Raw genomic sequence first — 24,665 nt, forward strand, 5'->3', positions numbered from 1 at the left:
TTTGCTGTCTATATATTATCATATGCTGTTATGTTCAATTTCTCAGTTCTTTCCCATATGTATATGTTTTTTCTATCCAAATATAAAATCCTAATGGAGAGTAAACTGGTCTTCTACCCTTTTTTATATTTCCCAAATTATAGAGCACAATGCTAGTCATACACAAGATTTTAAATAAATATTTATTGAATCATAAACTGTACTAAGAAATGTCCTGCATTAGAACTAAAAAACTGATTTTTCCCGCAATTTTTGCTAATTTATTCAGAAGCCAGTTATTTGGCAAATACTGTATGTACATTTCATTTGCAGTGACAGTTTTCTAGTCATATAAATTACCATTCAATTTATTTATCTGCTATATTAATTCTTCAGTCATTCTAAATCAGTGACAACTAAAGGATATGAATAGGCAGTTTTCAAAGAAAGAAACCCAAGCTATCAATAGCCACATGAAAAAATGCTCTAAAAATTAAAGAAATGCAAGTTAAAACAATTCTGAAGTACCATCTCACACCCATCTGGTTCGTTAAGATGATTAAAAAAAGGAAAATGACACATGCTGGATGAGCTGCGGGAAAACATGCACTCCTAGTAGAGCTGCGAACCAGTCCAACCATTCCGGGAAGCAATGTGAAACTCTGCCCAAAAAGCTATTTGACTGTGTGTACCCTTTGACTCAGCAGTACTGATACTAGGTCTATCACCCAAAGAGGTCAAAGGAAGAGGAAAAGGCTATGTTCAAAGTTATTTATAGCAGCTTTTTTTGGGGGGTGGCAAAGAATTAGAAACTGGTGGGTTGTTCATTAATTGGGAAATGGTTGAACAAATTGTTTACAGATATGATTTATTACTATCATGCACTTAAATATGATAAAGGAGATGGTTTCAGAAAAACCTGAAAAGACTTATTAACTGAGGCAACATGAAGTGAGCTGACCAGGAAAATAATTTATATAATAACAACAATATTGTAAAGATAATTAACTGAAAAACTCTTAGCAAGTCTGATGAACACAATGAACAACTTCAAAGGATTAACAATGAAACATGCTATCGCACTTCCAGATAGAGCTGATGGATCAATCAATCCATTAACACATATCAAGTGTCTACTATGTGCCAGGCACTAAGTGCTAGCGATACATAGAGAGGCAAAAGATAGTCCCTGCCCTAAAGGAGATTTCAGCCTAATGGGGTAGACAATGTGCAAAGAAATATATATAAAGCAAGCAATATACAGGATAAATAGGAAATAATTATCAGAGAAAAAAAACACTAGAATTAAGAGGATTTAGGGAAGGCTCCCAGTCAAAGAAGGGATTTTAGTTGGGACTTAAAAGGAAGCCAGGGAAGTCAGTAGGTGGAAGTGAGGAGAGAGAGCACTGAAGGCATGGGAGACAGGGAAAATTCTGATTGCTGAAATGGAGTATCTTATTCTATGAGGCATTCAATGCTAAACATAACATTTTGTATTTGATCCTAGAGGTAACAGGAAGCTATAGGAGTATGAGGAATAGGGGATGGTCAGACATGAACTTTAGGAAAATTATTTTGGTGGCCAAATAGAGGATAGATTGGAGTGGGGAGAGACTTAAGGCAGCCAAATCAACCAGTAGGCTAATGTAATGGTCTAGGTATGAGGTGATGAGGCCTACCACCAGGATGGTGCCATTGTTGGAGGAGAGAAGGGGTAGTATAGGAAAGATGTTGCAGAGGTGAAACTGACAGACCTTGGAAACTGCTGGGATGTAGTGGGTGAGAGATAGGGAGGAGCTGAGGATAACTCCTAGGTTGTGAGCATGAGGGACTGGGAGAATGCTACAGTAATAGGGAAGGTAGGGTTGGAGGGAAAAGATAAGAGTTCTGTTTTGGACACCTTTAATTTAAGATGTCCACTGGACATTCAGTTTGAATTGCCTGAAAGGCAATTGGAGATGTAAGACAGGAGGTCAACAGAGAGATTGGGCAGGAGAGAGGGATTCGATCAGCACAAACATGGTAAGTAAATCTGTGGAAGCCTACCAATCACCAAATGAAATAGCATTAAGAGAGAAAAGAGCTCAGGACTCTGAAGGAACACCCATGATGAGAGAATGTGATCTGGATGATGGCCCAGCTAAGGAGACTAAGAAGGAATAGGCAGGTGGGAAAACCAGGCAATAATAGTGAACTGAAAACCTAGAGAAAAGAGGGTACCAGAGGGTGAGGGTGATCAAGAATGTTGAAGGCTGCAGAAAGGTGAAGGATAATGAGGCCTGGGAAATGGCTGTTGAATGGAGATTCCACTTCCAGGAGCCAAGATGGTGGAGTAAGAAGTATCTCACCCTCCCTTACTAACGTCTGAAAGCTCAGAAAATATCACCCCAGGAAAAACCCTGGAACAGCTGAGCCAGCAGAAAGATGAGGTGCAGCAGTCTTGTAGCCCAGGAAGCCTGAGGGATAAACGAGAAATGCCCCTCTCGCTCTGGGGAAGGGGGAGCAGAACAGGACGGAAGGCGTCCCAGCCAGGCAATGGCAAGCCACAGCTGAGCAAACCAGGGCGAGATCCTGAGCCCCAGGGTGGTGGAGGAGGCAAGTGCCAATACCAAGATCCCCCCATCCCCATCCCTACCCCTGAGTGCCTCAACACAGGCAGGGGAACTGGTAGATACCAACTTGGAAAAACACCAGCAGCCAAATTTCCCAGTGCTTCAGCACAACTCCAGGAGGCACAGCTCCAGGCTGGCAGACATCTTCCAGTGGCCAAACACGCAAGTTCAAAGCCTGACCAAGCAAGCATCCCCAGGGGCCAGACTCCCCACCCCCACCCTGAGAGTTCCAGTGTTGCTGACCCCAGCTCAGCACCAAGTAAGCTGCCATTCCCCGACAGCCTTCAGTTGCCAGCACCTGAGGCCCCAGAACATAAAACCAGTGACCAGGTCCTGGGCTCCTAATACAAGAAGCTTGGGTCTGTACCCCACTGAGTTCCAGCAGGAGAGCCCAACTCTAAAAGCCAGGAATTAGGCAAACACCAAAAAGCAAAAACAGACAATGACCATAGATTCTTATTATGGGGACAGGGAAGATCAAGGCACGAATTCAGAAGAGAACATTGTCAATATGCCCACATCGAAACATCAAAGGGGAATATGAACTGGTCTCAAGCTCAAAAAGCCTTCTTGGAAGAGCTCAAGAATAATTTTAAAAGTCAAATAAGGGAGGCAGAAGAAAAACTGGGAAAAAGAAATGAGGTATGCAAGAGAGGGTCAATAGCTTGGAAAAGGAAGGACAAAAATTGACTGCAGAAAACAAGTCCTTAAAAAGTAAAGTTGGCCAAATGGAAAAGGAGGTACAAAATCTAATAGAAGGAAACAATTTGTTAAAAATCAGAATTAGGCAAGTGGAAGCTAATGACTTTACAAGATATCAAGAATCAGTCAAACAGAAACAAAAGAATGAAAAAATAGAAGAAAATGTAAAATACCTCATTGGTAAAACAACTGACCTGGAAAATAGATCCAAGAGAGACAATTTAAGAATTACTGGGCTACCTGACAGCCATGATCAAAAAAGGAGCCTGGACAGCATCTTTCAGGAAATCATCAAGGAAAACTGGTCTTGGAACCAGAAGTAAAATAGTCAGTGAAGGAATCCATTAATCACCTCCTGAAAGAGATCCCAAATTGAAAACACCAAGGAACACTGTAGCCAAATTCCAAAATTACCAGGTCAAAGAGAAAATACTGCAGGGAGCCTGAAAGAAACAATTTAAATGTCATGGAACCACAGTCGGGATTACACAGGACCTTGCAGTTTCTACATTAAAAGATCAGAGGATGTGGAATACGATTGTAAGGCAAAGGAACTTGGATTACAAGCAAGGATCAACTACCCTGCAAAACTGAGCATAATCTTTCAGGAGTGGATCTGGATATTCAACAAAATAGGGGGCTTTCAAACCCCCTAAGACCAGAGCTCAACAGAAAACCTGATCTTCAAATACAAGACTCAAGAGAAGCATTAAAATGTAAACAGGAAAGAAAAAGACAACAACATGTTATTAATCAGGGCAAACTGTTTACATCCTTACAAGGGAAGATGACAGTTGTAACATATGTATACATAGACAGCATGCGTATGAGTTAACTTTGATGTAATGATAAAAAATCTGATTAAGTGGTGAAAAGGGATCATACTGGGAGAAGAGGAAAGTAGGAGGCAGACGGGTAAATTATATCACATGAAAAGGCACAAAAACCTATCATAGTAGAGGGACAAGAAGGGAGGGAAAAGAGCATGATTTGAACCATACTCTCATCAGATTTGGCTCAAAGAGGGAATAATATAATCTGTTAGGTATAGAAACCTAACTTACCCTATAGGAAGTAGGAAGGGAAAGAGGAAAGAAAAAGGAGGGGGTGGATAGAAGGGAGGGCAGACTGAGGGAGGTGGTGGTCAAAAGCAAAACTCTAGTGAGGAGGGAAAGGGAGAAAGAAAGAGCAAAGCATAAATAGGGGGTAAAATAGGATGGAGGGAAAGACATAGATAGTAATCACAACTATGAATGTGAATGGGATGAACTCTGACATAAAACAGAAGCAGATAGCAGAGTGAATTAAGGACCAAGAAACTGTTTACAAGAAACATATTTGAAGCAGAGGGATACACACAGAGTAAAGGTAAAAGGCTGGAGCAGAATATATTATGCTTCAGCTGAAGCAAAAATAGCAGGGGTAGCAATCCTGATCTCAGACAAAACAAAAGCAAAAATACATCTAATTACAAGAGATAAGGAAGGAAACTACATCCTGCTAAAAAGGTACCAAAGATAAAATTGTGCATACCCTTTGACCCAGAAACACCACTTCTAGGTCCATATCCTAAAGAGATCATAAAAACAGGAAAAGGACCTACATGTACCAAAATATTTATAACAGTTCTTTCTGTGGTGGCAAAAAATTGGAAATTGAGGGGACATCCATCAACTGAGGCATGGCTGAGCAAGTTGTGGTATATGAGTGTAATAGAATACTATTATGCTATAGAAACAATGAGCATATAGACTTCAGAAAAACCTGGAAAGACTTATATGAAATTGATGCTGAGTGAAATGAGCAGAACCAGGAGAATATTATACCCAGGAACAACCACATCGTGCAATGACTGACCTTGACAGACTTAGCTCTTCTCAGCAATGCAAGAATCTAAGACAACTCCAAAAACTCATGATGGAAAATGCTACCAATATCCAGAGAAAGAACTGTGGAGTCTGAATGCAGACAGAAGGATACTATTTGCTCTCCTTTTCTTTTGTTGTTTTATTTTGTTTCTTCTTTCTCACGCTTCCTCCCATTAATTCTAATTCTTCTTTACATCACAACTAATGTGAAAATATGTTTAATATGAATGTATAAGTAGAGTCTATATCAAACTGCACACCATCTTGGAGAGGGGGGAGGAGAGAGGGGGAGAGAAAATTCAAAACTCAAAATCTTCTAGAAGTGAATGTTGAAAACTAAAAATAAATTATATAAAATATGTATGTATATGTATTAAAAAGTTGGAAAAAATGAAAGAAATCCCAGTTGGATTTGGCAACTAAGAAATCAATAGCAACTTTAGAGGGAAATAGTTTTGGGGGAATAATTAGATTGAAAGCCAGGTTGTAAGGGTTAAGAAGTTAAGTGAGAAGAGAGAAAGTAGAAGCACCTATTGTAGGGGGCCTTTTCAAGGAGTTTAGCTACAAAAGGCAGAAGAGAAATAGGGATGAAAGGATCAAGAGAGGGTTTTTGTAAAATAGGAGAGCCATGGGAATATTTAAAGATTCAAAGTGCAGATTGTAAGTAAGTAAAAGTAAGATTTAAAGTGCAGATGGAAGCATATGTTCTCTTCTTTCTTGCACATGAGTACTGTGGAAATTTATTTTGCACAACTATATTCATATTTGTAATGGGTTTTGTTTTTCTTTCTTTTACAATGCTCATTCTTCAATACTGACAAGGGGAAGGGAAGAGGGAGGGAGAGAATTTGGAAATGAAAATTTTTTAAAAATGAATTAAGAAATCAGTGAAAACAAAAAACATAGGGTTTATTTGTGATTCAAGCTTTATGGAATCTGGTTAAAGTAGTAACTACTCATTGGTGAGCATCTCACAATTCATACAAAGGCATGATTCCTCAGAGGGGAGTGCCGATATGTAACTAATTGAAACTACTAAAATACCAGGTTTCTGTCAAGAATAGCCAAAAATATAAAAATTCAATGACAAGACAGATACGATTTCACTGCTATTTATTAAAGTTAAAAATTAGCTAACTTCCCTGTATTTTGTTGGCAATAATTGTATAGTGATAAGAATCGACTTTTACAAAGTCATTCAATATACAAAAAGAACAATAGCTTCTTTTAGTTTTATTTCCTGGAGGAAAAAATGAAATAAAGCAAATCTTTCTTACATGTGACCTAGGAATATGGAACAAATCAGGTCATAAGAATATTTCCAGTTACTCTTGGAAAATTTGAACACTACAGTAGGCCATGCTACTTAGAATACAGAATCCAACAAATTAGGATTTCTAAGATGTATATCTCCAAGTCTTCCAAAAACAGCTGAAAGCAACAATGATAAGCACATATCTTTAAGTAGAGTATATACCTTAGAGCTCTCCATTTTATATTTGCTATTTTTTTCCAGGAAAAGGAAACTACCGAGGAACAAGAGGATGAAAGGGGAGAGTTGGCCATCTGAAAGAGAGAAGAGCTGGGGAGATTACAGTAATAACCTAATGAAAGTTAATGGCTGTTACATGGAAGACTGACTGAACAGAAATGTTTACAGAGTCTGTAAAGGAATTTGGATTTGCAGTTTAGTTTTTAAAGCCCTTCAGAACCTGGTCCTTTCCTTCAATATGGATATAACTTGTTTGTACATAGTTATTTGCATGATATTTCATGTCAGTTAGATTGTGGACTCCTTGAAAGCAGGTCTTATCTGAGCTCTTAGCACAATGCCTGGCATGCACACAGTAGGTCCTTAATAAACAGTTGTTGATTTGATTTGTTTCCTTTTCTTTAAGGATGTTACCCAAGGACTCCGAAGCACTTGTGGGGAATACAAGCTGGGGAGGAAATATATGCTGGCCTTTCTTTTCTTTTCTCTATACCTATTCTCCTCTTATTCTTGGTCTCATTTTTTTTCTCTTTCACTCTCCCTTTATTAGTTATAATATGAAACTGACATATTATGCATCAAAATGAAAAAGAGAAGTATATTTCTTCTGTGTTTTAACTTTATTTTGGCTGGATCTGTGATTTCATTGGTACTGCAAGGAAACTCCTGCCAATGAAGATCAGTCCGGGCTCTATAACTTAGAGTGTTAGCGTAGCCTGGGGGCACTAAGAGGATAAGCCATTTGCCCAATGTCAACACAATCAGTAAGGCTGGACTTAACCTCATCTTCCCAACATTACCCACTATGCAAAACTACTTCTTCTTTTCATTACTAAATAAAATTGTGCTCCTTGTTTTAAATTTAGAAAAAAAAAAAACAAGCTGGATGAACATCAATATTTTTATGTCCAAAGGAGAGACTCTTAAAATTAGCCATAAAGCTACCTTTTACTTGTATTTAACTTGCAGTTGATTCGTTTCTGTGATCAATGACATGCTATTTTCCTGATATATGGAAAACTGGATGTTTCAAATAATTATAACAACAGCAGCGCAGGTTTATATTGTGCTATGAATTTTACAAAGAGTTTTCTTCATAACACCCCTGTGTAAGTAGTGTACGGATTATCATATGCATTTGACATTATATAGTAACTGAGGCTCTGAAAGGTGACTTGCAAGGATCACACTGCCAATAATCTAATGGAGGATTTGAAGGCAATTGTCCTAGCTCCAAGTCCAGTATTTATTCCATTATGCTATGAGACAAGTAGACTGTCACGAATCCCTTGAAATTTTTTTTTATGTAGCTAACTGGCTAGGCTCCAGACAAAAAACTGTCTACAATTTTCACTCAAAACTGATTTACCTCCATACTTAAACTTTGCATTAATTTTTCCACCTTAATTCCCTTTCATCTAAATCTCCTCTAAACTATCCCCCTTCCCTTACTTCAAACATTGTTCAAAACCCACCTCTTCCTTAAAACCCTCCCAGACCAATCTGTATTGTAGTCTCTTTACACATTCTCTTAAACACATACGTACTGATTATATATCATTCAAATTTAGGTTATTTTATGTTTGTACTATACAGTTTGCTCGTAGTCTAATTGAAGGAAGGGATCAGAAATAACTAAAGTTTCTATTTTCAGGAAAAATGTAAGAATCACTACTCTCCATATTTCCCTGCAAATTCCAACTCAAATATTTCTCCTTTTTTTCTTCTTTTTTTGCTCTGTATATCACCCAAGCCCTCTTGACTTCCTACAACCTACGTGGCTCCAAATATCCTTGTTCTCAGGGGTTAGGATAAGGTAGAAGGATGGTGAAAGGCTTAAACATCTTCCCAAGATAAGTCCTTTTAATCATTTAACTCCTAACTTTAAATAGATTTAATGATTTCCCATGGCCTGCATTATAAAATCTAAACTCCTTCGCCAACCATTCAAGGCTTTTCACAATCTGTTCCCAACTTTTCTGTTTTGCTTTATCATCCACTACACAAACACCATGCTCTAGCCAGACTGGAAAGTAAAACACCTTGCAATTTAGTGCCTTTTTGTCATATGCTAAGGTTATTCTACCATCTTGGATGCCTCCCTCCTCTCTCTACCCATTCATCAGCACATATCCCAAATTCTACTTCTGACATGGTCCCTGATAGCGGTAACTGATTTTTCCCTCCTTTGAACTCCTTTTTGTCTATATTACTCCTCTGGTACATAATACAAGTAGCTACATGGTTCAACAGAGAGAAGGCCATGATGATCTGAGTTCAATTCTGGCCTTTGATACTGCTCAGCTGTGTAACTATGGGCAAGTCACTTACCCTCTTTGTCTCAGTTTTCTCATTTGGAAAATGGGGATACTAATAGCACCTAACTCTCAGGGTTGTGAGGATAAAATGAGAAAATATAAGTAAAGCCCTCTACAAACCTCAAAGCTAAGTTATTAATATTTATTATCCTTTTATTGTAGTTATTTTTAGTTATTTTTTTCATTTGTTCCAGCACCATCCTCCAAATAAGGTAAGCGCCTTAAAAACAAAGACTGAATTGAACTCATTTAATTTGCTGTCTGTATACACTTAAATCAATCTGAGCTACAATTTCCTATTCTATATAATGGTACTATGTTGTTGTGAGAAAGGTGTTATATGTGAGCTATTACTTTTATTACTGTTCCTTGTAAACCAGTCTCATTACTCCTCCAAGAACCATATTAGCCACAATGCCTTCGCCATACATTGGTATGTATCCAATTATCTGTCAATGACAAAAAAAAAAAAAAACAAAAAAAAAACCCTCTGACTTTCAATTGTATCCTGTTGTACCTAATCCCTTGCTGGCTTGCATGGATTATTTCTGCACATGTTTTTCTCCTCCAAATGACTTGAATGAAATAATCCCGAGATACAGAGCTACATAATATATCACTTCTGTTCCTAAAATACATACACCGGATTGGAACGTGGTCAGAGAGAGTGAGACAAATAGATCAGGCAGCAGAAAATTGTACTTCAGTAAGAGAAAGCAGGCAGGTAAGAAGAGACGGAAGGCCAAAGAAAAGGTTCTGCGCCCTTATTGCAGCTGTGAGTACAGGATCATGTATTTAGAGTTGGAGGAGACTAGAGAGGTCAACTACTCCCCTCCTTTTCTAAATGAGGAAATCAAAGCCCTGAGAAGTTAAGTGATTTTTGCCTGATGTTTGTATTGTTATCTACTACTTTCTTTATATCTTGAACATCACCTAGTAAAGGGCTCCCTTCCCCCACCATAAAGTGAATACTGAATCATAATGAGAATAAAAATAATCGATTGATTTTAGGTATCTGGTCTTCACAGATTATAATATTTAGGCACAAGCATCTGCTGACATTTCTAGAACATAAGTTAAATAAAACTAGGCCTAAGGGGAAAAAAATCGAACAAATGGTCTTAAGTAATTTAATAAATTCTTTTTTTTCCAATTTAATAAATTCTAATAACAATACTCTTCGTGTTAATTTTTTAAAAGAAAAATGTGTCTGTTGAATAACTCAGGCACCTGCTACAGACAAAAATGTTTAACTTACCTAGGCTAGTAAAAAGAGAAAACAATGAGCAAGACTAAGAGAAAGGATTTTTTAAAATATCAATGAAAATTGTGTGCTGCTGAAAAGTTTTAGTTGTTTTAAGGTTTACTGAACACTTTTCAAGTAGGCACTAAAATTAATAATACTTTTTATCACATTAATTTTGCAAATAGCAGGTACCAAGAAAGAAAAATTCACCAATGGATTAAAATGAAATAAAACTCAGATAGACTGGTTAACACCCCAAAAATCAACTCCATAACTTTCACTTTGACCTCAAAGTCTTACCTGATCCAGGTGTGATTAGTGGTCCCTCTAATTCAAGCGCCTCATCTTCTGATTGGTCATCTTGTTTTTTCTTTTTTTTCTTTGTTGGATCTCTGGGTTTTTTCAAGAGAGAGAGTTCTTCAGGATGTCTGATATCTAGTAAGAAAAATAAAAATTAAAATTCTTCACTAGAACAAGAGAAAGTTTAGGCATTTAGAAGTTTAATTATTACTCTGTATCAGGACAAAAAGGTATTTTTGTCTTAAAAAGTTATACAAAATTTCCTGTTCTGTTTTTCCACAGATTAGTTATATAACACATAAACTTTTAACAAATTATGTGTTGAATTGGTAGGAGTTTCCATACTCTGGAATTCTGATTAAATTAAATAAAATCAGAACCTATCATAGGTTTTTTTATAGCCATCTTTTAGTGGAAGGAGAAGCAGAAAAGAAAAAGATCTGAGTAAACAGAATTCTTAATGGGTGGTTTAATGGTAATGTAAATTTGAAGATCTTTCCCACCCATTAATAGGCCCATGTGACCTGCTTATGTCACAAGAAGCCTAAGTCACATGTGGGGGGAAGAGCTTGCTGAATGAGAGGAACAGGAAAGGGTGGAGCAGGAAATGCTCAGAGCAGTTAAAATTGAAGGAAAGAGCAGAAGCAGGCATGCTAGCTGTGCTGTGAATGTGTTTGCGGGAAGGCGCCAGCACAGGGGCGGAAGGTTATAGGATGGCAAGGCTCCCTGCTGTGACAGTGTGTTTTAAGTTCCTTCCTGTTATGATAAAGTGGGCTTACTGGTTTTGGGAGCTGGTTTCTGCTTGGATGGGTTGAAATTATTGTTATGGGATTTGGTTATCTGGTGTCTGAATAAATGTTTTACTTCTACCTTCTATATGGAGAGTCTCTCATAGTTTGTGATACAGAACTACATACGCATATTCACAATCATGGACGTGTTTATTGCCTTGCTGATACAGGTGGTAGCAATGCTTTTAGCAAAGTATAGATGAGTATGGCATTTCAGCATTTGTGATAAGCCCGGATGTTCTATACAACTGTATATATTGCTGAATTATTGACCTAAAGTGTATAATTTTAGGCCTTTAGTCACCCACATTCTCCATTTGAGATGCAGTCCAGTTCCATATAACCCACCAGAATCTCATAAGTTTCTCCCACCTCCTCTCTTCATCTCAAAACCCCTTGATATCATCCTTTAGACATCCAGCTCCAGATTCTTCTCTGAGCTTTGGATTCATATCACCAACTGCCTACTAGACATCTCAAATGCCATGCCAAAAACTGATTTGATTAATTTTCCCCTTAAATGCATACTTCTTCCAAACTTCTCCCTTTTTACTGAACGTATTACGATTCTTCTAAACTCTCAAACCTGTAACTTTGGCATTATTTAGGACTCCTCATTTTGCCATAACTCACCTATCCCATCAGTTGCCAAATCTTGCTGTTTCTACCTCTACAACATCCTACAAAATCAACCCTTTATCTTAAATCAGCTATCACTTATAGGTCCCCATCAACTCTCACCTGGATGAGTGCAAGAGACTACCCTACTCTAGTTCATCCTCCACACTGCTTGGCTAAGTGATCTTTCTTAAGTACAGGTGTGATCATGTCACTCCCATACTCAATAAATTCTAGTGACTTATCACCTCTAGAGTGTAATATAAACTCCACTTTTTAATTTTTAAAACCTTTCACAACCTGGCTCCACCCTATCTTTCCAGCATCCCTGGACATTACTCTCCCTACTACACTGTGAAATCCAACCAAACTGGTCTCTCTGTTCCTCACACATGACATTCCCTCTCTCCTCTCTGTCTCTCTGCACTGGCTGGCTCCCATGCTGTGAACGCATTCTTTTTTTACCTCAGCCTCAAAGAATCCCTCTCTTCTTTCAAAACATAGCTCAAATACCAACTTCTACATGAAGCCTTTCCTGATCCCCCAACATAGTGCCCCTTTCCTCTCAAACTACTTTGCTTTAATTTTTAATGTATCTTTATTTGTTCTGTAAATACTCCACACTTACTCTGCATTTACTCATATATGTACTTGTGGTCTCTCTCATTAGAACATAAAGTCTTTATAGGTAGGGATATCTTCATTCTCTGTATTTATAAACCCTGTACAAAACAGTGCAGAGCACATAGCAGGCATTTAATAAATGCTAGCTAACTGACTGACAGAAAGGGACGCTGGTATAGTTAATAAATCTGATTTGGAGTCAGGAGGCACAGATTTGAAATCACATCTTCCTAGCTGTGTGATCAAATACAACTCAATTAGCCATTTAGAAATTAAATTTCTGGGGGCAGAGCAAAGATGGCAGCTGGAAAGGAGGGATTTGCTTAAGCTGTGCCCCAAATCCCTCCAAACACCTGTAAAAAATGGCTCTGAACAAATTCTAGAGCTGTAGAATCCATGAAATAGCAGAGGGAAGCAGGTCTCTAAACCAGGACAGCTTGGATGATCGCTTGCTGGGAAGGGTCTATCGCACAGTGCTAAGAGCAGAGTGCAGCCCAGTGTGGGATGCACCAGGACCAACCAGACTGTGAGTCAGGCAGAGCAGGCCTGAGGGCCATGAATCACTGAGCTGTTGCAGTTACCAGACTTCTCAACCCACAAACACCAAAGATAATGGAGCAGGTTAATGGGAAAACTGCTGGATCGGGGGTGAGAGTGGTCCAGCCCCAGCCCTGGGGGTGGCGGAGGTGGCCCAGCAGTGGTGGCAGCAGCAGCAGGAAGCTCCTGTGGCTGCTTCCAGAGCTCCAGCGTCGGTTGCTTCCTGAATCCCAGGCTCACATGGTGAGAGGAATCAGGTGGCGGATCAGAGCAGGAGGCCAAGGAGCACTTTGCTGGCGCAGAAGCAGATTCTCTTGCTTTGCCCTGCTTGGATCTGGGTCACAATCCTAGTTGGTGGTTCTTGGGGGAGGAGGAGCACTGCTGTGGAAGAGTTTGGTGTGCCAGTGGAGTACAAGTAGCTCTGAAAAGAGCAGCACAGGCCCTAAAGCTTGGGAAAAATAGTCTCTACACGCGGTTATACCCTGGCAAAAAGCTCAAGGGTAAAGCAGTTGGCTGGGAACATGAACAGGCAGCAAAAATGGACTCAGACTACAGAATCTTTTTTGGTGACAAAGAAGATCAAAACATACAGCCTAAAGAAGTCAACAAAGTCAAAGAGCCTACATCAAAATCCTCCAAGAAAAACATGAACTGGTCTCAGGCCATGGAAGAACTCAAAAAGGATTTGGAAAAGCAAGTAAGAGAAGTAGAGGAAAAATTAGGAAGAGAAACGAGAGTGATATGAGAAAACCATGAAAAACAAGTCAACGACTTGCTAAAGGAGACCCGAAAAAATAACAGCTTAAAAACAGACTAACTCAAATGGCAAAATAGTTCCAAAAAGCCAATGAGGAGAAGAATGCCTTAAAAGGCAGAATTAGCCAAATAGAAAAGGAGGTCCAAAAGACCGCTGAAGAAAATAGTACCTTAAAAATTAGTTTGGAGCAAGTGGAAACTAGTGACTTTATGAGAAATCAAGATATTATAAAACAGAACCAAAGGAATGAAAAAATGGAAGACAATGTGAAATATCTCATTGGAAAAACCACTGACCTGGAGAATAGATCCAGGAGAGACAATTTAAAAACTACTGGACTACCTGAAAGCCATGATCAAAAAAAGAGACTAGACATCATCTTTCAAGAAATTATCACGGAGAACTGCCTCAATATTTTAGAACCAGAGGATAAAATAGAAATTGAAAGAATCTACCTCTTGAAAAAGATCCCAAAAAGAAAACTCCTAGGAATATTGTAGCCAAATTTGAGAGTTCCCAGGTCAAGGAGAAAATATTGCAAGTAGCCAGAAAGAAGCAATTTGAGTATTGTGGAAAAACAATCAGGATAACACAAGATCTAGCAGCTTCTACATTAAGGGATTGAAGGGCTTGGAATAAAATATTCTGGAGGTCAAAGGAACCAGGATTAAAACCAAGAAATCACCTACCCAGCAAAACTGAGTATCATGCTCCAAGGCAAAATATGGACTTTCAATAAAACAGAGGACTTTCAAGCTTTCTCAAGGAAAAGACCAGAGCTGAATAGAAAATTTGACTTTCAAATACAAGAATCAAGAGAAGCAGGAGAAGGTAAACAAGAAAGAGAAATCACAAGGGACTTACTAAAGTTGAACTGTTTTGTTTATATTCCTACACGGAAAGTGATGTGTGCAATTCATGAGACTTTTCTCAGTATTAGGGTAGTTGAAGGGAATATACATATACATAGACAGAGGGCACAGGGTGAGTTGAATATGAAGGGATGATATCTAAAAAAATAAATAAATTAAGGGGTGAGAGAGGAATATATTGAGAGGGAGAAAAGGAGAGATAGAATGGGGTAAATTATCTCACATAAAAGTGGCAAGAAAAAGCAGTTCTGTTGGAAGGTAGGAATGGGACAGGTGAGTGGGATTGAGTGAATCTTGCTCTCATTGGATTTGACTTGAGGAGGGAATAACAGACATGCTCAGTTGGGTATCTTACCCCACAGGGAAGGGGATAAAAAAGGGGGGATGATAAAAGGGAGGGCAGGTAGCGGGAGGAGGTAATCAAAAGCAAACACTTTTGAGAAAGGACAGGGTCAAGGGAGAAAACTGAATACAGGGGGACAGGATAGGATGGAGGGAAATATAGTTAGTCTTTCACAACATGATTATTGTGGAAGTGTTTTATGTAATGATACATGTGTGGCCTGTGTTGAATTGCTTGCCTTCTTAAGGAGGGTGGGTGGGAAGGAAAAAGGAGAGAAAATTTAGAACTCAAAGTTTTAAAAGCAGACGCTCAAAAAAAGATGTTTTTGCATGCAATTGGGAAATAAGCCACATAGGGAATGGGGCATAGAAATCTATCCTGCCCTACAAGAAAGTAAGAGGAAGGGGGATAAGGGGTGGGGGGAAGTGGGGTGACAAAAAGGAGGGCTGACTGGGGAATGGGGCAATCAGAATATATGCCATCTTGGAGGGGGTAGAGGGTAGAAATGGGGAGAAAATCTGTAATACAAAATCTTGTGGAAATCAATGCTGAATATTAAAATATTAAATAATATGAAAAAATTTCAAAAAACAATTCTACTTCATTAAAAAAAAAGAAATTAAATTTCCTCATCTGTAAAATTGGCATAATAATACTTGCCCTACCTGTCTCACAGAGTTGTTTACGGAAAGTACCATACACATCTTTAAAGCATCAAGTAAATATGAGTTACATAATATCTTTAGACAAGTTTCAGAGGGCTTGATACAAATCGACAAACCCACAGTCAATGGTACCATTAGATTCATAAAGCCACTCATCTAGGGCAAAAAAGGACCTCGGAGATGATCATCTAGTCCAATCTTCTCATTTTACAGACAACGAACCTGAGATTATGAAAGGTGAAATGACTTGCCCATGTCAGACAGATAGGCGCATAGATGGCACAGTGGATAGAGTGCAGGGCCTAGAGTCGGTAAAACATCTTCCTGAGTTCAAATCCAGCCTCAGACACTTAATAGCTGTGTGACCCTGGGCAAGTCACTTAACTCTGTTTATTTGAGATTCTTCATCTATAAAACGAGCTGAAGAAAGAAATGGCAAACCACTCCCATATCTTTGACAGGAACACCCAAATAGGGTAACAGAGAGTTGGACAGAACTCAACAAAAACAACAACCTCTTATTTTTGAGTGAGTGTTCTCTGTTGTACCATATTCCTTAGAAGTTGGTCCTAAAGATTCAACAATCCTATTCAACAAAAACTTTTGAGCACTTACTAGCGCACATGCTAGCATGTGCTAGATGCTGGGGATGCAAGACAAAAGCAAGCCTCTCTGCTCTCAAGTTGGTTACAGTCTTTTGGGAAGAAATGTATAGGTGAATAAATATAAGATTTATGCATATCAAATGCAAAGTGTTTTTTTAAGAGGAAGGTACCAACACCTGAGGGAAATCAGGAAACATCCATTGTAGGAAGTAGTACCTAAGTTTTCCATTGAAGGAAACTAAGGATTTTAAGAAGTGAAGATGAAGGAAGGCACCCCAGGCATGAGGGAATACCCTTTACAAAGGTATGCAGACAAGAGATAGAATATCACATGAAGGAAATTGGTCATGGATCAGTTTAGCAAGGCTATAAACAACAAGAGGTAGAGTGATGTGTGATCAGTCCAGAAAGAGGAATCTGACTGTGAAGGACTTTCAGTACCAGACAAGTCTGCATTCTATCCGCAATAGAAAACCAATGAGGCTTCTTGAGTAGAGGAATGACATGGTTAGACTTGTGCTTTATGAACATCACTTTGTCAGCTACATGAAAGGACTGGAGGCAGAGAGACTAATTAGGAGGCTATCGAAATAATCTGTGGAAGAGATGATCCAGATCTGAATTGAGGTCATGGCTGGCTGAGTGGATTGGTGATAGCTAAGAGTCACAAGCGAAAACCAAAACAAAACAAACAAAAAAAGTCACACAGCTAGTACACGTGTCAAGTGTCTGAGGCCGAATTCGAACTCAGGTCCTCCTGACTCTAGGGCCAGTGCTCTACTCACTGCGCCACCTAGCTGCCCTAGTTATTTCTATACCACATTCTTTGAGGTAGGGGGTATAGAAGAAGAAAGAGAAAAAGAAAAGAGTAAGAAATTATGATGCAGGGCAAAACACAATTAAAAATAATTACAACACTCTGGCATAGTGGATAGAGATCCTTCCTTGAACTTGTCCAAATCCCACCTTTGACATACACTGGTTGTGTAACACAGGGCAAACAGCTTAATTTCTCTGCTCTAGGCAAGTCTCTTAAGATAAGAATTTGCAAAGAACATGCCAAACCACATTGGTACACGAGGACTCTTCACCAAGGAGTCCTTTATAATAATAAAATTATGGATCCAATCCCTATCCCTATTTTAACACTGAATGTAAAAAGGATAAACTTACGCACAAAATGGAGGAAGGTTTCAGAAGAGATTAGAAAGTAAAATCTAAAAACACTTAAAAGATAAATATTCTTAGAGTTAAACCAATAACAACAATAACACTATTTATATAGATCCTACATGACAGGCACTGTTCTAAGAGCTTTACTCGTATCATCATTATTTGGTCCTCACAGCAACCCTGGAAAGCAGGTGCTCTTAGCAGCCCTATCTTAGAGTTGAGAAAACTGAGGTACATACAAATTAAGTGACTTATCTGAAACTGGATTTCAACTCAGCTCTTCCTGCCCAGAACTCTATCCTTTGTAGCACCTAGTTGCCATCAAATCATCATCATCATCATCAATTCTAATTCTAATTACATTCCTCTTCTTTCTCCCTCTTCCCATTTTCCCTTCTCTCTTCTTCCTTCTTTTTTAAATTATTACTAAAATTTAGGGGACAGAGCAGAACATAACACTTTAAGCAAATTTCTAAAAGTGGAGATTGATGAATAGTTATTAAAAGAAATAAGCAGGGAAATGACATTATACTTAAAACCATTACCATAGATGATGAAATGATAGCAACCCATAATATGCATTCAAAACTTGGCATGAAAATCAAAGTAATTGGAAAAATGCTAACTGAGAAACAGCAAAACTCTTACTAGTTGTGGATTTCAAGTTTTCTTTTCAGACTAGGTAATAAATCTAATTTTTTAAAGTTAACTAAGAAGTTGAGGACCTAACAGATTTCTAGATAAGTTAGAAATTAAAGATCTCTGGTAACTCCTGAAGACTAAAAGAAAGGAATAAACATATTTTTAGCACTGCATGCCACCTTTATAAAAACTGAACATGTATTAGCTCACAAAACTTCAAAACCAATGTAGAAAAACAGAAGGTTTAAACACAACTTTTGTGGTTCACAGTGTAAAAAAAAAAAAAGATTCAACAACGGGCTACTGAATAAATTATTAAAAATTAATTGGAAACTAAACAACAACCCTAAAGAAAAGGTAGGTCAAAGAATAAGTCATAGAAACAACAGATAATTACATTAAGGATGACAACAACAACAGGACAACATAGCAAATTTTTTGAGTTATAGTCAAAGCAGTCTTTAGGGGAAAGTGTACATTCTACTTCTAAACACTTTCATCAATATAAGAGATAAAGAATAGATAAAAATTACTCATCAAACTCAAAAAATTTAAAAAACCCAAATATAACAGCAAAGTTAAAATCCTAAAAAAATCAAAGACTAAACAAAACTGAAAGGAAAAGAACCACAGAATACATAAATATTACTGGGTACTATGTTTTTTGTTGTTTTTTTTAAAAATATGAAAAATTGAACTAATGATAATACAAATGAAATGGATTTATATGTAAAAAAATATAGCATACTATGATTAATAAGTAGAAGATTTAAGTCGATCTTGAAAAGGAAATTAAACAAGTCCAAAAATAAGATCCAAAAGTGGGGAAAAAATACTCAAGACCAGATGGATATACAAGGGAAATCTCCAAGACATTTAAAAGCTATTTGAAAAAAAAAATAGGAAAAGATAAGATCCTGCCAAATTCCTTCTATAACACAAGTATGGTCTTGATACCTAAACCAGGGATAATAGGAGAAAGAAAGCTTCAAATCTAATAAATATGATACAAGCAATTTAAATAAAATATTCTGCAAGGAGACTATAGACAGCAACCCATCACAAAGATACTATATGATGGCCAGATTGGATTTATATCAGGAATTAAAGAATGGTCCAATATTAAGAAAACTATAACCATAATTGACCATACTAATGACAAGAACAACAAATATCATATGATTTTATTAACAGAAGCAGAAAAAACTTTTGACAAAGTACAACACCCATTCATATTCACAAGAATAAACTGATCTTTCCATAATGCTATGTATACCTAAATGATAATAGACACCTATATCTAAAACAATGAGAAAACATTTTATATATAATGAGGTAACTAGAAGCCTTTCCAACAAGATCAATAGTAAAGCAAGGATACCTACTACTCTTCAATACAGTGCTAGAAATGTTGACTGTAGCAATAAAACAAGAAAAAAAAATTGAGAGAATAAACATAGACAAAGAGGAAAAAAATGATCATTTTTTGCAGACATATAATGCTTGGCTTAGAAAACACTAAAAAGTGGACTAGAAAACTAATTGAAATAACTTTAGCAAAGGTGTATGATATAAAATAAATTCACATAAATCATCAACATTTCTATACATTGCCAACAAAACTCAGCAGGAAGACATAGAGAAAGAAATTATATTTAAAACTATTAAAGAGTATATAAAATACCTAGGAGTCTATCTGCCAAGACAACTGAATAGATTATGTGACAAGGCCTGGAGGTATGGGGCAGATGTTTATTGACACTGATTCCTGGACAGTGGCTATGGGGATGGCCTAGTGATCAGGAGCCTAGAAAGAATAGGACTGGACAATCAAAGGGTCTCCCTTTTGGGGTCAATGGAGGAATTTTTCTGATGCCTACAACTCATTTAGCAGTCACCACTACCGTGATATGGAGAGTTTAGAATATCATGTTCCAGAAGTCAAAGGACCTAGGCTTACAGTCAAGAATAACTTGCCTAGAAAAACTGAGATAGACCTTTAGTGAAATAGAGGACTTCTCTAAGCATTCCTGATGAAAAGACCAGACTTGTATAGAAACTCTGAAGTTCAAACACAGAAGTTGAGAAAAATAAAAAAAGTAAACATGAACAAACAACGAATGATAAAGAACTAGGTGTCCGCTCTGGACGCTATCATCAGGGATTGTAATGGGAGTCTAGCTTGAAGAGAAATAATGGGAATGGTTTTGTTATGTGTTGATGATTTTAAAAAGAATGAAAAGGGAGAAGAAAAGAAATTACACTAGGAAGAGGACAGTGAAAAGAAGGCTCGGGAAAATTATCTCATAACTGGGGCACAGAAATAATTTATACAAACAAGAAGGAAGGGGTGAGTTGACAAGCTGACACTTGAAATTCACTTTCATGTGAACCGGTCAATGGAATACATATGCCCATACAGTTGAGTACAAAAATACATTTCACTGAACAGGGAAACAGGAGGAAAAGGAAAAAGGGTCTTTTTGAGAAAGGGAAGAAAGAGAGATTAACCCAAAGCAAAACAAACTCTAAGAACATACAAAAATATTTATAATTCTTTTTGAAGTGGGTTTCATTTGAAGTGGAAGTGATTTGGAATCTGAGGCTACGTCCATCAACTGGGAAATGTCTGAACAAGTTATGGTACATAAATGTGAGGGAACACTATTAAGCTATAAGAAATGATAAAAGGAATAATTTCAGAAAAACTGAGGGAAATTTGTATGAACCAATAGACTGAAGGGAACAGAAACGGCAGAACAATTTATATATTGAAAACAATATTATAACGACAAACTACTCTGAAAGACATGGGAACTCTGAACGACATAATGACCAACTATTATTCCAGAAGACTGACATGCTACCTACCTCCTGAGAGACGATAGACTCAGAGTGCCAGAATAAGGTACATATAGGGTGGGAGAGGGTGGGAGGGAGAGGGAGAGAGAGAGGGAGAGAGAGAGAGAGTGGGAGAGGGAGAGAGAGAGAGAGAGAGAGAGAGAGAGTGTGTGTGTGTGTGCGCGTGTGTATGCATACACACACACATTTTTTTTTTCCTTTCAGACATGGGCAATGTGGACACCTATAGATGTTTCTAACATCTCCCCAGCCTAACCTGGATGTGAACCTGAAACTGGACACTGAGCCACGGAGCTGCCAGATGGCACCCATTTCTATATCTTTTACTACCTCAGTGTTTTCTGACCAGGAACAGAGCCATAATCCCTGGGTACTGGAGTGCTCCATGCAGTGTGCTCCTGGCCAGACCCCATCCCACAGACCTCTCTGTTTCCCTATGAGGACTTATGGCTGGAAAAATGACTTCTTTTCTTGGATTTCCTAATCAGGATTTGGTCTGGTGTGTTTTCTAGATTTTTGTGGAAGTTTAGTACTAATGAAACTCCAGAGATTACTAAACATGCACTGTTATGTTCCCCAGTGGTGGGGAAGCTGAGCTGTGCTTTTTCCTGCTACTCCTAAACTTGACTCTACTTCCAGCAATTATTCTTCACTATATCTTATCCAGTCCTATCTCAAATAATCTAACCACAGATGGAAAAAGCCATCTAAATTCCCAAATAATTTACCAAAACAACATCTTATAGAGACTGAGAAGAATGAAATTGTGAGTAGCTAAATCTATGATAACAATGAATGACTGATACTTCTAAATCACTTTAAAAGTCTGCAAAATACTACCTGCATGACCTCAGACTAGTGTCTGATCAAACCATTTAAACTCCTCTAGTCCTCAGTTTTCAGCACTATAAAATGAGAGGGTTGTACTAAATTATCTATGACATCCCTTCCAGTTCTAAATTCAACTTTTTAAATTTAAAAATCCTTATTACTGTATTTGGCTATTATAATATTAATGCCTCTCTCACCTTTATTTTCCATTTTTACAACCTTAAATCTAACTCTATCTCTACTTACCACTCTCCTAATGATTTTGTGCTATTAAACCATTAATAATTTTTTAAATTAATTTTCTCATTCTGTTCAATCAAAACTGAAAAGCCACCTCTTTCAGTCTAACTTGACTAAAATTAAAACTATATCCAATAAGCTTTCCATCTTATATTTTATAATTCAAAAAAAATTACAGTTTTAAAAGGAAAAATGCCTATAAATAAAAGCTTGAAGAACTCAAAAATTAACAAATTAAGCCACCAGACTTTGAAGGGATGGAGGCAGGGAGGAAAGGGATGTGTCCAAGTTAAAAAACCTAACACATAGTGTTCCAAAAGGTTTGATCTTGAGAAGGATTGCCTTCTCACATTTATACAGGCAATAGAGCAAAAAAGGCAAATAAGCAGTCATGCCAAAAGGGGAATGTAACAGGTAGTTTTCAAAGGGAGAAACGGAATTTTTAGACTGTAACATTTGTAGTGGTCAGTTTGGGAAGAGTGTTAAATAATTTAATTTCATTCATAAAACATTTATGTTAAAAAGAGTAAAAAAAGATTAGAAAATGTCAGTCGTTAATATGAAGTACTGTGTCACATCTATAATGCTCCTAATAACTAACAACGTAGAAAAGGATATAGATTATTTATCTTTTTAATAAACAGAGTAAGGGACTAAATATAGTTTTTTAAATGCATATTCCAATTTTTGTATGTAAAAATATGACTGGCATTATAAAGGTCACATATTTTCTTAATAAGTAGTTTTTATCAAAGTTCAAATTACAAATAAGACAATTTAAAATTCAGTTCTCATCTGAAACAAAGTGGCCACTGTACTGGTAGATGACAATAGTTTAAGTCAAGTAGCTAGTTATGTTCAAACCAGAATGTCAGCATGATAAACCTTTGATTATGGAGAAGCCTATAAATGACAAGAAAATTGTAAAACCACTTCAAAACACATTCCACTTAAAAGCCCAAGTTTCAGTACTCCAACTAATGAAACTCCAGAGATTATGAAACATGCACTGTTATGTTCATTTTAAACTGAAAAGCACTTTCGCCAATCTTTACAATTTTCAAGCACTGAAATCCAAGAGCATTAATTATGTTTAGAAAATAACATAAATTCTATCAGCCATGATACTAAATTCACTTAAAACTTTCACTTCTTCTTTTTCCCTACCCAAATATGAAGAGCCTTGATCTCTAGTCCACAATGCCATTCAGGTGCCTTCCCACACCAACGGTGTGGCCTGAAGGAGAGATTTTCTATTTTTTAATTTATCTACCTTTCTATGGAAATCTAGAGTTTACACAAAATTTACTTGGGGATATAATATTCCTTTCCACAGTGCTTTCTATAATAAGGCAATCTGTTTTTGCCAATTCAAGTAAACAAATGTCTAAAAAGAGTCAATACAATTACAAATTCCCCCCTCCTCTCGATGATGTGGCAAAGTACCATTCATGTGTAATACAAGGAAAATTAGGAACCCCTGAGTAACCCCTAGCTACTGACGAGCCCCCTAGGATCCGGTGACTCCTTCCTGGAATGTCAATAGATAGGACCATCCCACCTGGCAGATCCTGTCTAGCAGATATCCCTGAGACTCCTTGGCTCCTTCCTGGAATGTCAATAGATAGGACCATCCCAACTGAGAGATAACTTGACAGACCCTTCCTGGGAGATATCCCTGGGACTCTGTGACTCCACCAAGGAATGTAAATGAGATTATCCCACTGAGAGATAACCTGACTGAATCTTTTGATCAGCCAGGACCTTTGTTCCTCTTCCCCCCTACTCTGTACCCCCATATCCTATATAAACCAAGCCATCACCCCAACACATTTGCCATTGATTTGTGGTGCCGTACCCCGATGGCCGCCGGCTAATAAATTCTCCACTTAAAACTTATACTCTGTGGTGTGTCTCGCTCGCTTCTGGTACAACACATGAATACAAAGAACTTTCATGAAAAAGGTTTGCTTTTCTTTGAATCCTATGGTTGAGGCCCCCAGTCAATTTAAATAGCATAACCTCCCTAAAGTCAGTGACAGCTGACAAACGAAAACTCTGAAGAAAATTTAGGTTATCTGCATGGAAGTTACAATTCAAACCCAGATTTCGTAAACCAAGAAATGACTATTAACCCAGCACCTGGGTTACAGGATTGATCCTGTGCTTATTTAACTCATAGCTGATGAGAGGCATAACTCATTTGTCAAAAGATGGAAGTACATCATCGCATTCAAGGAAATAGGACTTAGAATTATCCCTGAGGACTTTGTCCAGAATGGTAATGGGTACCTCAAGTTCCATTCTCTTGAACGTGTTAGATATTTTATCTCTGCAAAGCAAAGAGACCTTTGCATCAAATGGGGGAACACATTGGCAACATGTAGTATATTTTGGTTATTGCCAAATTCTCCTCCTCCTACCAGGGAACATCTCTTTGAGAATGCAATGCATATCGAGTATAATTATTAGTAGAAAAGTATTCTCCTTGCAAAATTTCCTCTTATACACGTGATTTTAGAAACACACTCTTCAATGAATGAGCACTTAGTTCCTGAATAATAATTTCTTAATATTTTCAAAGACTA

The 24,665-nt window shown here is 37.6% G+C and overlaps 1 protein-coding gene across 8 annotated transcripts in view; it reads right to left on the reverse strand.

The window, feature by feature from the left end:
* FERMT2 (fermitin family member 2) overlaps positions 1-24,665 on the reverse strand; it is a 147,698-nt gene that overhangs the window by 64,672 nt on the left and 58,361 nt on the right. For all 8 annotated transcript variants that reach the window (XM_036750333.1, XM_036750332.1, XM_036750330.1 and 5 more), the window contains exon 4: positions 10,518-10,652. In XM_036750333.1, the coding sequence (XP_036606228.1) occupies positions 10,518-10,652 (135 nt within the window). The remainder of the gene's footprint in view (positions 1-10,517; positions 10,653-24,665) is intronic.

The sequence above is a fragment of the Trichosurus vulpecula genome, chromosome 3 (assembly GCF_011100635.1).
Source record: "Trichosurus vulpecula isolate mTriVul1 chromosome 3, mTriVul1.pri, whole genome shotgun sequence".
NCBI classification, from domain to species: domain Eukaryota; kingdom Metazoa; phylum Chordata; class Mammalia; order Diprotodontia; family Phalangeridae; genus Trichosurus; species Trichosurus vulpecula.